The 13,777-nt window shown below is 50.3% G+C and overlaps 1 protein-coding gene across 5 annotated transcripts in view; it reads left to right on the forward strand.

The window, feature by feature from the left end:
* The first annotated feature begins 39 nt into the window (after positions 1-39).
* WDR62 (WD repeat domain 62) overlaps positions 40-13,777 on the forward strand; it is a 45,594-nt gene continuing 31,856 nt past the window's right edge. For 2 of the 5 annotated variants that reach the window (XM_004284157.4, XM_033413981.2), the window contains exons 1-8: positions 45-535; positions 3,351-3,442; positions 4,808-4,870; positions 8,997-9,054; positions 9,292-9,462; positions 10,332-10,469; positions 10,885-11,067; positions 12,430-12,590. In XM_004284157.4, coding sequence (XP_004284205.1) covers positions 359-535; positions 3,351-3,442; positions 4,808-4,870; positions 8,997-9,054; positions 9,292-9,462; positions 10,332-10,469; positions 10,885-11,067; positions 12,430-12,590 — 1,043 coding nt within the window. In that variant the 5' untranslated portion in view covers positions 45-358. Of the gene's footprint in view, positions 536-3,350; positions 3,443-4,807; positions 4,871-8,996; positions 9,055-9,291; positions 9,463-10,331; positions 10,470-10,884; positions 11,068-12,429; positions 12,591-13,777 lie in introns of all 5 variants that reach the window. The other 3 variants (XM_033413978.2, XM_033413979.2, XM_033413982.2) reach the window with 2 other exon arrangements.

Raw genomic sequence — 13,777 nt, forward strand, 5'->3', positions numbered from 1 at the left:
GATAGTCGCCCTTGGGTGAGGGTGGGGGGGCAGCAAAAAGCGAGGCGAGGAGGCTTTGGCATTAGCTTCGTAAAAGTTAAAACCTGATATTTATTGAAAGATGAAAACACAGACGGGATTTAAAAAAAACTCCACAACGCTAGATCAAGTATCAAGCTGAGGAGCCGTGGCTCCACCCTGCCAGACCCTCCGCTCCGACTCTTAGCTCTTATTGGTCAAAAGCGCCGCCTGGAAACCCTGAGATTGGCCAGACCGGCAGCCGGCCGCGTCCAATGGGCGGCGGCGCCGGCTTTCCCGCGGCCGTTCGCTGTTCGGTGGCAGTTGAGGAGTGTAACGGTCGCCGGGCTCCGGAGTGACGATGGCGGCCTTGGGGCCCGGAGGCTACGCGCGGAACGATGCAGTCGAGAAGTTGCCATCCATCATGGCGGGAGTTCCGGCGCGGAGGGCCCAGTCCTCCCCGCCCCCCGTTCTACCGCTCTGCCTCCGGCGGCGGACGAGACTCTCGGCGGCGCCCGAGGACACGGTGCAGAACCGGGTGAGGAGCTGCTTGCCTTGCCCATCTCAGTTCCAGGTTCCCCTGGATCTCCCTTGGTCCCGCCCTTAGATCTTTGGCCCCGCCTCTCAGCCCCCGGTTGGTACCCCCTCTAGTTGCTCTCTGACCCGACTAGTCCTCTAAACCCCGCCCCCTTAGCCAAGGCTCATCCCACTGCCCTGTCTCCTCCTCTCTCGGGTAGTGCCCGTCGTTCCTACTCCCACTTCTCAAACCCTGGCCCCACCCTTAGCCCTTGGAGCGTTGCCGGGGTTCCTCCCTGGCCTTGTACCTTGGATCGCATTTTAGTTTTGCTAATCACCTCCTAGTTCTGTTTATCCCTTTAGTTACCTTTAGACGTATCTCTGGGCCACTTTTGTATCCTTCCACTTTTGTTGACCTCACCCCCCTCTTGGTCTTTAGGGTCCCTACCGGGGTTCAGTCCCGAGTCTTACTTGTTCCAACTCTTCCTCAGCTCTAGCCTGCGTTCCTTCATCCGCTGCCTTCTCTTTCCTTCTCCTTTACCAAGGTGGGATTCTTAGTCCATATTGCCACCCTAAATTATGGACGGGATGTGAGTAATATTTGTAAAATCTCAGCAGCACTGCCGGAGTTAGGGAGACGGCGTGTGGAACAGTTCCTTAAATCCTGAGACACAGAAACAAAGATTTTAGAGTAGGTAGAAGAAATTCCAGTAGCACAGCAGCAATTTAAAAAATCGTTTTCCAACTCCCTGAGCTGCAAAGTCTGTTTTTATAAAGTGGAGATAACGATAACCATGGTGTTGCAGGGAGATGCGACAAGATTGTGAATATGACCTACTTGGCACAAAGTCCAGGTAGAGGGTCAGTACTTGGTAGCTGCTGTGGCTCTTGTTCCTCCTCCGTGGCTTTCTGCTACACTCTGATTATATCACCCACTCCTGGGTGCAAGGCGCTAGGCAAGTGGCCTCTGCCCACTTCTCTCACCATACTTCCCTTGGCCTCCCTTTCATGAAGGTTCAGTCACACTGGCCTGCTTTCTGTTTTCCTGAGGCTCCAATCTCTTTTCCGCCTCTTAGCCTTTGTGTTTGGTGAGTCCTCTCTCTGGGCTTTTTGCTGCAGTCTACCTGGCTGGCTCCTATCCCTCGAGTCTCAGCCTGAATATCCCTACCCTGAAAGGCCTTCTTGAACCCCAGCCTAAAGCAGACCCCCACCTAAGTCTCTCACCCAGAACCCTGTACTTCATAGCCCTTATCTTGTATGTTCCTGAAAGTGCCTTGTGGGCTCTAAAGTGTATAAAGGAGAGGAATAACAATAGTAATTTCAGAGATGCAGTATAACAAGGTGGTTAAGAGCACCGCCTCTGAACCCAGACTGCCTGGGCTTTAACCTTAGTTCTGTTCTTCCTTTCCTGATCTTTTCTGTGCCTCAGTTTGCTCATCTGTAAAATGAGGATAATAATATAAGTGTTCCCGTATAGGGTACTGGTGAAGATTAAGTAAGCTCACATATCTTAAGTAAGCTCACATATCTTAAGTACTTAGAACAACAGCTGGCACACTGTAAGTACTCTCTTGGTGTTAGTTACTGCTGTGATTGTGTATTCAATATTTTGGGTGATTGATGTCATTTATTTTTCTTGTTTGGTGGTGTAGGGGTCCATCCAGCTTGCGAAAGACCTAGTCTAAAAATTACCAGCTATGCTAATGCCCAGTAATGCTGATTAACAGATTAAAAAAACGTGACTGCCATTGCCTGGTTGCCTGGGTTAGTCCTGGCACTGCTCCTTCCAGATGGATTACCCTCATGGGCCTCTGTTTCCTCATCTGTAAGGTAGAGATGATGATGATGATAGTGACCACATCACAGGGTTGTTGTGAGCATTAAATAAGTTAATACAGTTATAGGTATTTAAACAGTGCCTGTCTCCTGGTTAGATGCTCAATAAATATTAGTTATTACTATCTTATATTTGCCTTTCATTTCTGAGGCCCACCACCTTGCTTGAGAATGTTTTACTTTATAATAATTAGAAACTAGTCTCTTCAGAATATGAAAATACCACAGTTTGTTAGTTCATCCTCTAAATTGTTTAATCAGCCATGATGGGGACTGGCTTATTTGACTTATCTTGCTTAGAGAATTTTAAAATTTTAAATGCGATTGTTCAAGTTCACTTGTTTCTTTACTCGTTGAACCTCTAGACTGTGAATTTATTGAGGGAATGGACAGTGTCCACTTTTGTTCACTGCTGTAAGCAAAGTGCTGCACAAAGTGCTGGGTTTGAAGCCAGAGACTACCTGGGTTTGTATCCCAACCTTGCCACTCCACGGGGGTGGGACCTTGGGCCTCTGTCCTCATCTGTAAAATAGTGGTGATAATAGCACCTTCTTTGCAGTGTTGTGGGCTGTCAAGTCTTTCATTCATATAAAATACTTAGAGTCTTATTCACCTTCTCAGTGAGGCCTTCTCCCCTTCCTCTGTACTCTCAATCTCCTTCCTTGCTTAATTTTTCTCTAATGCTCCCATCGTCACCTGACATCTATTTTACATATTTGTTCTGTTCATTTTCGATGTCCACCATCCCATCACCCCCAGAATGGGAGCTCCAGGAGGACAGGGATTTTTTTTGTCTATCTTCCTTACCATTCTGTGCCCTTCACCTAGCACTGTATTTATCAAAGCAGCATTTGAGGAGGACAAGCTTTAGTTGCTGGTAGATGACTCTAGATGCTCAGTGAATGTGTTGGAGTGACAGGGATTGAATGGGTGGCTGAGGTGACTGTGCCACGTGGGGCCTGCTGGGGCAGCTGCTTCTAATTTGGGCCTTTTCCCTGCAGGTATCACTTGAGAAGGTGCTTGGCATCACAGCCCAGAACAGCAATGGCCTAACCTGTGACCCCAGCACAGGCCATGTGGCCTACCTGGCAGGGTGAGTGAGTGGGTGGGCCTCGGCCTCTGATCACTGATCCTGAGTTCAGAGCCTAAAGTCTTCAATGAATCTCTCTGGGCCTCGCCTTTTCCGTCTGTAGAATGTATAATGCTGCCTACCTCTGAGGGCTGTGGGAAGGATTCCATGGGCCCTTCTGTGTATAGAACAGTACCTGGCATGCGTGAGTGCTAAGAAAGCCTTATTGTGACTGCAGGCGGGAGGTGGCAGTGATTCTGGGAAAGGTAGGTGGTTAAGATCCAAGCCATGGTTGGTGTCAGCCATCTGGATTTGTGTCCCAGCTCTACCGTGTGTGCCCTTCTCCAAGCCTCTGCTTCTGTAAAACAGAGCTAGTGATACCCTCCTCTTGGGTAGTTAGTTGAGAGGACTGAAGGACATTTGCAACTGTTTATTCCACAAATACTGGTCTAACCTGGCACTCTTCTAGGCACCGAAAGGACCCCTCACCCCCACAGGGCAGGGCAGAGCAGGGCCATAGTAATTCCTGATGAACAGTATCTGTTACTGAGTCTCTGGGAAGCAGCCAGAATAGAGGACAGGGTTGGGCTCTTGAATCTGACAGGTGTGGATTCACTTACCCACCCTGTCCCCAACCTGCTGGGGAGTCTTGGGTAAAGGACTTCCCTCTCTATAAAGGGCTTCAGTTTCATCATCTATGAAAAGCGACAAAGATTCCTGACCTCATCTGGCGGTTGTGAGGATTTAAAGAGATTGTGCACAGTATGTCTTTATTAGCCCAGAACCTAACAGTTACCACAGAGGAAGTGTTGGCTTCTATTTAAGATTATATTGATATTAATAATAATGTTGGGACTTCCCTGGTGGCGCAGTGGTTAAGAATCCGCCTGCAAATGCAGGGGACACGGGTTCAATCCCTGGTCCGGGAAGATCCCACATGCCGCGGAGCAACTAGGCCCATGTGCCACAGCTATTGAGCCTGTGCTCTAGAGCGCACGAGCCACAACTACTGAGCCTGCGTGCCACAACTACTGAAGCCCGTGCTCCTAGAGCCTGCACTCCGCAGCAAGAGAAGCCACCGCAATGAGAAGCCCACGCACCACAATGAAGAGTAGCCCCTGCTCGCTGCAACTAGAGAAAGCCTGCATGCAGCAACGAAGACCCAACACAGCCAAAAATAAATAAATAAATAAATGTTTAAAATAATAACAATAATAATAATGTTAAGTGCCCAGAATCCTCAGCATAGATAATGGGGGAGAAGGAGACTGGAGAAGCATCTGTTCAGAAAGAGCCTTGTTTATATGTGGGCTCTTGTGTTGGGAATAGAATCATCCCTGGACCCCAATACTCCCCTTAGTTTGGGCACATTTTCCTCTTTCTCCCCAGCTGTGTGGTGGTGATTTTGAACCCCAAGGAGAACAAGCAGCAGCACATTTTTAATACAGCCAGGTAAGCTGGGACGCGGGCATGGGGTAGGGGTGGGACCAGGGTCCTGGCACATCCCTCCTTCCCCACACTGCCTGGAAGTGCTGTGGGTGGGTGACTCATTCATTCACCTGGTGGTTCAGTGACATTCACCAAGGGTCTGCTCAGTGCTAGGTACTGTTCCAGGTGCTGGGGACATGGAAGTTAACAAAAGAGATGAGAATCTGCTCTCGTAGAGCTGACAGCTTGGGTGGTGGGGGGAGGGACAGACTAAACTAGTTGGCAATTCCTAGCCGACCATGAGACCATGACTGTTGCTATGGAGGAAATGACGAGGATGTGTTAGGGCAGGTTCGCAGGCAAAGGACTCTCCTCAGAGTCTTATCAGAGCCTCCCTGAGGCTGAGAGCTGAAGAAAGTGAGGGGGTGACCCATGTGAAGGTGTGGGGAGAGCATTCCAGGCAGAGGGGACAGCAAGAGCAAAGGACCTGCAGTGGTTAAAAATCTCAGGATGTTTGAGGAGCAGTCAGGGTTCCATGGGTGAGGGGGAGGTGGGGCTGGAACCAGCAGAAGCCACATCACAGGGGCCTTGGGAGGGGTTGGCTCTCATGCTGATTGCAAAGAAAAGCCACGAGAGGGCATTTGCAGGCTAAGGATATACTTCACGCACCCCAGCCCTCCAGTACACTCTATCTCCCTTCCTTGCTTTACTTTTTTCCACAAAATGCACTCCTTTTTGATATGCTGTCTGATTTCCTCAGCGATGATATTTACTGTCTCTTTTCACAGTGTGAGCTCTCTGACGGCAGGGACTTTCTCTTAGTTAATTTCTGTGTCCCTATACCTTGGGTCAGTGTCTAGCACATTGATAACACTTATCATTTCCTGAGTGAATGAGTGTGATTTGGGTTTTAGAAAGATCTCTCCAGCTGCCAGTTTATAGAGGAAGGCCCTTGGCTTTGAGCAGGCCCAGGATGATGCCCGGGTCTGCCTTGGGGCTGATTGAACACTGTGTCCTCCTGGGGCTTTGGTCCCAACCGGGTTGTGACCTTTGGGAGGCACCTCACTGCAACTTTTTATTCCACAAATACTGCACAAATAGCTCAAGCTTAGCTCCTTTGGCCGGGCTCTCCAGGTGGACGGATAAGTTGTGGGTTTTCTTCTTCCCTTACGATCCCTAAGGCAAGGTCCCTAAGATACGGTTTGGTAGATACAGATTCCCTCTCAGAAGGGGCTTCTTGGACCCTTGACTCTGACTGTGGGTTCTGTCACTGGTGGTGAGGGCAGAGATGGGTTCCAATCCAGACTTAAGTGTTTATTCACTATGTGATCTCAGGTGAAATACTTCTTGTCAATAATCACAAACTAGGGGCCCACAGACTTGTCTGACAGTATGTTTTAAATATCGGACTTACTTGACAACGTTTAAAGTTTTCTACACAAAAATTCAGATGTTCTCTCGTTTTAGAAATGTGAGAGATTCAGATCTCTGGGGCGCACATTCTCCTATGGCAGGGATGGGCTGGAGCTTGGTGGCATTTGTCAGAATGCCCCTTGCCCAATTCTTCTCATCCTCCCTGTTGCCTCCCTGAGTCCTGTAGGCGGTAGAGTAGGTAACCTTGATCCGAAGCAGATAGCATAGAAGTATCCACTCTCAGTCACAGATGGGTCTGTCTTAGGAGGCAGTGTGGTCAGAGTAGAGGTGTTCATTGTGGCTGCATTTCAGAGTCACCTGATCCCAGGCTTCACTCCCAGAGAAGGCTGAATAAGTTAGTCTGGAGTAAGACCTAAGCACTGCCAATTTTTAAACTTTTTATATTGAAATAATTTCAGACCTACAAGAATAGTACAAAGAGCACCTGTACACCTTTCACCCGTATTTCCCAAATGCTAACATTTTACCACATTTGCTTTATCATTCTCTGTCTATGGGAATTCCCTGGCAGTCCAGTGGTTAGGACTCCGTCCTTTCACTGCCGAGGGCCCAGGTTCAATCTCTGGTTGGGGAACTAAGATCTCGCAAGCTGCACTGTGCGTCCCCCCCCCCCAAAAAAAGTATCATTCTCTGATTCTTTGTCTATATACATAGTAATTTTTTTCTGAACCATCTGAAAGTAAGTTGCATACCTGATACCCCTGTACCTCTAAATACTTAAGTGTGAATTTACTGCAAAAAAAAAGTATGACCTTTCAAAACCACAAAGATTGAGCAAAGTCAGGAAATTAAAGTTGGTACATCACTACCATCTGCTCCTCATTCAGCCTTCACCATTTGTCCCAAGAATGTCCTTTACAGCAAAAAGGATTCTGTCCAGCATCACTCATTGCCTTCAGTTGTCTCTTCAGTCTCCTCCAATCTAAAGAGGTTTCCTCCATCTTTTCTTGACTTTCATGACCTTGACACCTTTGAGGATTGCAGGCCGGGTGTTGTGTAGAATGTCCCAGCGTTTGGGTTTGTGTGCTGTTTCCTCATAGGTAGAGTTAGGTTCTGCAGGACCACCTCCGAAGGAATGCTGCGTTCTGCTCAGTGCATTCTGTCAGGAGGTGCGTGATGTCGTTCTCTCCTGTGGCTCGTGGTGATCACCTCGAGCCCTTGGTTAAGGTGGTGTCTGCCAGGCTTCTCCACTGGGAAGCCTCCCTTTTCCCCTTTGTGATTAGTGAGTATCTTGAGGGGAGCTTCTCTGAAACTATGCAGATACTACCCTGTTCCTTACCAAACTTTTACTCACTAGTTTTAGCATGGCTTTGATATTTTTCAAAAGCTCCCTGGGGAATTCTCATCTGCCCTGTCTGGTTAGGTAACCTTGGTACGACTTCCTTGTGTTGAGGTCTCCTCATCTCAAAACTGGCTAGGAAGGGTCTTGACTGCACGGAGTGTGCGTGAGGAATCAGAGTAGCCCGGGCCCATTTGGCAGAGGGCCAGGCGCAGGCTCAGGCGTGCAGTAGGCTGGGGCAGCTGCAGACGGCAGACCTGCCCTCTTCCCCACCCCCAACAGGCATGGCTTAAAACACAAGGGTGTGCTCTTCCTGCACAGACAAAACCAGGAAGTGGGCACTTAGGGGGCTGGTGTCTCTGCCAGCATCAGGGGCCCCACTCCTTCTGTTTTTCTGTTCACCATGCTTATTGGGAGGCTTAAGATCACCTCCTGGCCCAAGGTGAAATTCTGGTTGTCATGTGGGAGCAAGTGGGGAGCAGGGCGAAGAGTTCCCTTTGAGAAGCTTTTCTGGAAGTCCCACACAACACTTCAGCTTACCTCTCATTGGCCAGACTGCGTCATGTAGCTGTGCCTGTGTGGCTGCGGGAGAGGTGAGGCGATGTACTCCAGCTGGGGCCGTTGCCATCCCCATGAAAACTGGGCTTCCCTTCGTGAGGAAAGAGAGGCGAGTGGATATTGGATGGGCAGCACACCTTGGCTGCTACCTTAAGGAGCAGTGGAAGCTGCAGAGGGTTGAGTTGATGAAGATAAATGTTCTATGAGATTTTCAGTGACTCACTTAGAGGCCTCGACTTAGTTATCTGCACAGCAGTTTACTCATTCGAGGTGGACAATTACTAGACTGCTAAGGAACAGAGGTAAAAGCAGGTTTAAAACAGAGAGAGGAGAGAAAAAACAACACAGTCTGGGAACAGTGAAACTTGCTGCCACAAAACATGCAAACTAGACTGATCATTCAGGGTTCTTGCAGGCTAGCTGGGAGTGTCGAAGAGAAATGTGTTGGTTGTTTACGGGTTTTCCAGGACACCTTCAGCGTTTAGTAGTGGAGCACAGGCTGCAGGCTGTCTCAGTGTGATGTCTGCCAGGATCCTCCATCGGGTCTTAGGGAGCCCACCCTGTCAGAGGGAGAGGGAAGGAGGGCTTCCATACAGCATCCACCCCGTCAGGGTTTGGGGTTTTGGGGAGGAAGGGGCCTTTGCTTTTACAAAACCCCATTTCCCTGTGCCGCTGCCCCCACTTCTTCCAGCAGGAAGGAATGCACTGGGTGCTATGCTGGGCAAGGACATAGCACTCGCTCTCTGGGAGCTGCAGGCGCTCACCTCTCCCGGCCTCTTGGGAGTGAGGAGTGGGCCGAGTGCTGTGAGCACAGCCAGGCTGGAGTCTGGCTGCCCACCCTCAGTGGAATCAGTAATCAACCCCTTTCCTTGCCTCCAGGAAGTCTCTGAGTGCCCTGGCCTTCTCCCCTGATGGAAAGTACATAGTGACGGGGGAGGTGAGTCGTGATCATGACTGAGTGGGTGGGGAGGGGCCTTGGGGCCATTCCTTCTACCCCCAGGAGGCCTGAGGAATCCCTGGAATAGCTCCTTCCTGGGCTAGAAAAGCCCCGTGACAGATGGGGGAGGTGGCTTTCGGGCACACTCTGGAGCAATGCCAACTTCAGCCCCTCAAGCCCCTCAAGCCCCACCTGGGTGCAGAACCCGGCAGCAGTAAATGGCCCCATCTTCCCCAGAACGGGCACAGGCCTGCTGTGCGCATCTGGGACGTGGAAGAGAAGAGTCAGGTGGCGGAGATGCTGGGCCACAAGTACGGTGTGGCCTGTGTGGCCTTCTCCCCCAGTATGAAGCACATTGTGTCCATGGGCTACCAGCACGACATGGTACTCAACGTCTGGGACTGGAAGGTAAGAGCTGACTGGTAGGTGTGTGACAGGCAGCCAGCTGCCAGAACACCCTGAGTCTTGGGCATTGGGAGAACTAAATAAGGTAACTTGGTAAAGTGTTTAACCAGCAAATATTTATTGAGCATCTACTACATGCCAATGCCGGTTCTAGGCACCTGTTGCAGGGCATGTGACAAGTTGTCAACCCAGGGAACATATAATTCTTTTTATATTGACCAGCTGTGACCTTGAGCAAGGGACCTAACCTCTCTGTGAGTCTGTTTCCTCATCTGTAAAATGGGTATAATAGTATCTGCTTTGTTGAGTTGTGAGAATTCAGTGAGTTGATATGTGCTGGAAGGCTGGACTTTGGAACAGCTTGGGGAGGACTTGAAGTCGGGAGAAGTGGGTATCAAGTCCTGCCTCTGTTCATGACCTGCTGTGTGACCTTGAGCATGTGACAGCCCCCTCTGAGCATGACAGGGTGGTGGGGAGATGCACTTCCCTTGTAGGACTGCTGAGGGGATTCCACGAGTTATCCTGTGAAGGGCTCAGCAGGGCCCAGAGTAAGAGCCCAATATCCGGCAGCATGGGTCGTGTTGTCCTTATCTTCCAGCTGTGGCTGTCCTCAACACCATGTGTGGGCTGCAGGGCTTGGCCTCTTGAGGAGAGCTCTGGAACTTACTCTCACGTGGGAACCTTTCCAGGCCTCAGTCTCCTCTGTGTTGGGAATGATAAGAGTGTCACACGTAGGTTTCCCCAAAAAGGAGGGCCCAAGAAAAACAGACTTGGAGCAGGGGAGGGTGGAAAGACGCAGGGCTGAGGGCAAAGGCTCAAAGAGTCTGATGAGGTGGGTGCTGGCGTGAACTTCTCTGCACCGATTCTTCCAGAAAGACATCGTGGTGGCCTCCAACAAGGTATCATGCAGGGTCATTGCCCTCTCCTTCTCCGAGGACAGCAGCTATTTTGTCACTGTTGGGAATCGGCATGTGAGGTTCTGGTTCTTGGAAGTCTCCACTGAAGCAAAGGTGAGTTGCTGTCCCTGCCACCTCATCCGGGCCCAGGGGAGGAACTGTCAGGGGCAGTAGGGACTCCTGGTTCTACCTGAGATTCAGGGGCAGTGGTCTCAGAGGCTGTCTAGCCTCTCAGGGGTCTGCCTTCTGCTTCTGGGCCTGCTCTCCAGGTGCTGACTGACTGGTAGGCCCTGCTGGGTAACCTCCCCTGCTGGACCCCGGGGCCAGACTTCATCCCTGGCCTGCTGCCTCAAGCCACTGTGCCTGGAAGTGTGTGTTCTCTTTGTTCTTCCCTTCTCCATTCGGAGGAGTTTCTGAGAGTTCTCCTGTTTAGCTGTGTCGTATCCACTGGTCATGAGAGGCCCGCCGTGACCTTGCTGGGGGCTGGGCCATGTGGACAGTGTCTCACTGTGCCCTGCTCTGCCTCCAGGTGACGAGCACAGTACCCCTCGTGGGGCGCTCAGGCATCCTGGGTGAGCTGCACAACAACGTCTTCTGTGGTGTGGCTTGTGGCCGGGGCCAGATGACAGGCAGTACTTTCTGTGTGTCCTACTCGGGCCTCCTCTGCCAGTTCAACGAGAAGAGGGTGCTGGAGAAGTGGATCAACCTAAAGGTACCCCAGCCTCCCTCTCTGCTCTCAGTGGGGGAAACACTCCCCATGACATGTGTCTACAGGGACACTCAGCAGTCCCCCTGCGTGATAGTTGGTCACAACAGCTCTGGGTCTGACTTCCTGTTCTGCTTGTACAACTCTGGGAGAGTGACTTTCCCTCTCTGAGCCTCAGTTTTCTTATCTGTAAAATGGAATTACTGCTGCCTACCTCACAGAGTTGACAGGGGAGTCATGCGAGATAATATATGTAAGGCACTTAGCACAGTGCCTGGTTCCCCTATAATGGGGGTCAGGGTTACAATTGCTTTCCCATCACCATTTGACCCAGTTCACGTTTCTTTTCTTCACTGGGCACTCTTGGCTGGTGGGAGGACCGCTTTTTTTTTCTTTTTTAATCTAAGGTATCATTGACGTAATAACTTTTATATTACTTTTATCGTTAAAGACTATATAAAATACATAAAATTTTAAACTAAAAGGTGACATATCAATAAATTACAGAACCACTTTTCTTCTGGATCTGAGGGTCTGAATCCAAGCTGTCTTCCTATTCTGGGCTTGGATGCCTGTTTGGCTGTTAGCAGGAGCATCACAGTTGTCCTCCTTGTCCTATTCCTGCTCTTATGACTCCCCTCTGGAGCTCAGCTTTAGGGTTAATGGCATGGCAAGAGGTGTGTGGAAGAATTCCGAGCTTTATCTGTCTTTCCTAGTTGGTTAAACATCATTTATTTCTCTCACTTGAATCCTCTTGCTAGAACTCATGCAGCTTTTAAGCAAGTCAGAAGCTTTGGATAGATAGATGTTTAGCCCCTGAGCAGGTGTCTTAAATGACCCATAAACTTAGTCCCTCTAGATTTGGAAAAGCTCCTCTAAGCTCTATCCAGAGGTCTGGCAGTTCCTGCCCCTTCTATCTGCATGCCCTGGCAGAAGAGACAGTCCTTCCTATATATAATAACTTTTTTCTATGCTGCTTTAAAGTATAATCTCTATGAAGGTATTTTTAAGCAATAAGGAATAAAGCCTAAAATTTAATTTAAGCCTAAAATTCAACGCTGCTACTGCAAGCAACGTATCTGAAGTCACAATCGGCTGAGATATTTTCCACACACAGCTGAGTTCCTCTATAACAATGATAACTCTGTCCCAATTTGTGCCTCTGTCTGCCTGCTGCCCCCTTTCCTTCAATAGTGACTGAGCACTATATCCTGATTTCAAAAATCTTAACATTTGCAAAAATGGGTTTCTTAGACCCCAAAGCTGTAAGGCTTTTCTGGAGGCCCAAGGCTGTTCTGTCAGCCCCCATATCCCTGAAATGGGCCACACAAAACACGAAGTCCACTTGGGTCCCCTTTGCCCCCACAGGTCTCGCTGTCTTCCTGCCTCTGTGTCAGCCAGGAGCTCATCTTCTGCGGTTGCACAGATGGGATAGTCCGCATATTCCAAGCCCACAGCCTGCAGTACCTCGCCAACCTGCCCAAGCCGCACTACCTTGGAGTGGATGTTGCCCAGGGCCTGGAGCCCAGGTACTGCCTGGCACAGGGAGGGAGAGGGGCCTACTTAGAGTCTGTCTGCTGGTATCCATCCATGCTTCCAGATCCATCTACCTACTGGCCAGCCTTGGGCTGGAAGCAGGATACAGGCTGTAAGGAGGCAGCAGGATCTCGTGAAGTCTGCAGTCTAGTGAGGGTGCTGGATGGTAAATGAGTGCATAAACAAGATCATTTCAGATAGTCGTAAATGCTTTGGTGAAATAAAGCAGGGACTCAAGAAGGAGAGTGTCTGGGAGTGGGGCTGTTGACTGGGTGGCCAGGGGAGGCCTCTCTGGTGAGAACAAGCCAGCTGTGTGGAGAGCTGGGTCCTGAAAGCAAATGCAGAGACCTTAAGGGGACAGCACACTGGGCTCCGTGTGTCACAGGAACGGCTGGGGGCTGTGTGGCTGGAGCCCAGTGTGCTGTGGGGAGGGTGGTAGGAGACAGGCGTAAGCATTGATGGAAGCTGCTGAGAGGAGCTTGGAGCCTATTCTGAGGTCACTGGGCAGCCACTGGGACCTTAGGCACTGGTGTTACTGGGTCAGGCCTTGAGTAGTAGCTCCTCTGGCTGCCATGTTGAGAGTGGGTGGAGGGGCTGAGCTGTGGTGTATCTTCCCTTTTGTAGTAAGTCTGTTTTGTGGGGGTTGGGGGGCTACCTAACCAGAGAGTTCGGGGTGCCTGGGGCTGCCTCTTCGTAGGTTGCTGGACAGTACCTCCTGGGTGTGCCTTTTCTAAGAGAGCGCGTGGAGGGGCTTACTGGATGTCGCAAAGGAAAGAGAAGATGGGTGAGCAACCCACAGACAGTAGTGTGTTGTAGTGGCCGGGGTGCCCAGCTCTGCCACCTTCTGCTGTGTGCTGTGTGGCCTCGGGCAGGTCGCTGTATCAACGAGTGCTTCAGTTTCCTCGTCTGTAAAATATAGTACCTACCTTTCATGGAGACTGTGGGAATTCAGCACAGCTACAGCTCTCGGCTCGGCACACAGTAAGTGCTCAGTCAACTGTAGCCTTGGTAGGAAGGCCCCAAGCCAGGGGACGGCTCACCAGCCCCCTTACACAGGGAATTTTGATCATGTGTTTGTGAGGCTGAGAGAGAGAGGGCCTGATCTTTGTGCCCATTATCCTATGCTCAGAGAGAGAGAGGATGGAGCTTGGGCCGAGTGAAAAGAGGGGAGAGAAATGTT

This window comes from Orcinus orca, chromosome 20 (assembly GCF_937001465.1).
Source record: "Orcinus orca chromosome 20, mOrcOrc1.1, whole genome shotgun sequence".
In the NCBI taxonomy this organism is placed as follows: Eukaryota; Metazoa; Chordata; class Mammalia; order Artiodactyla; family Delphinidae; genus Orcinus; species Orcinus orca.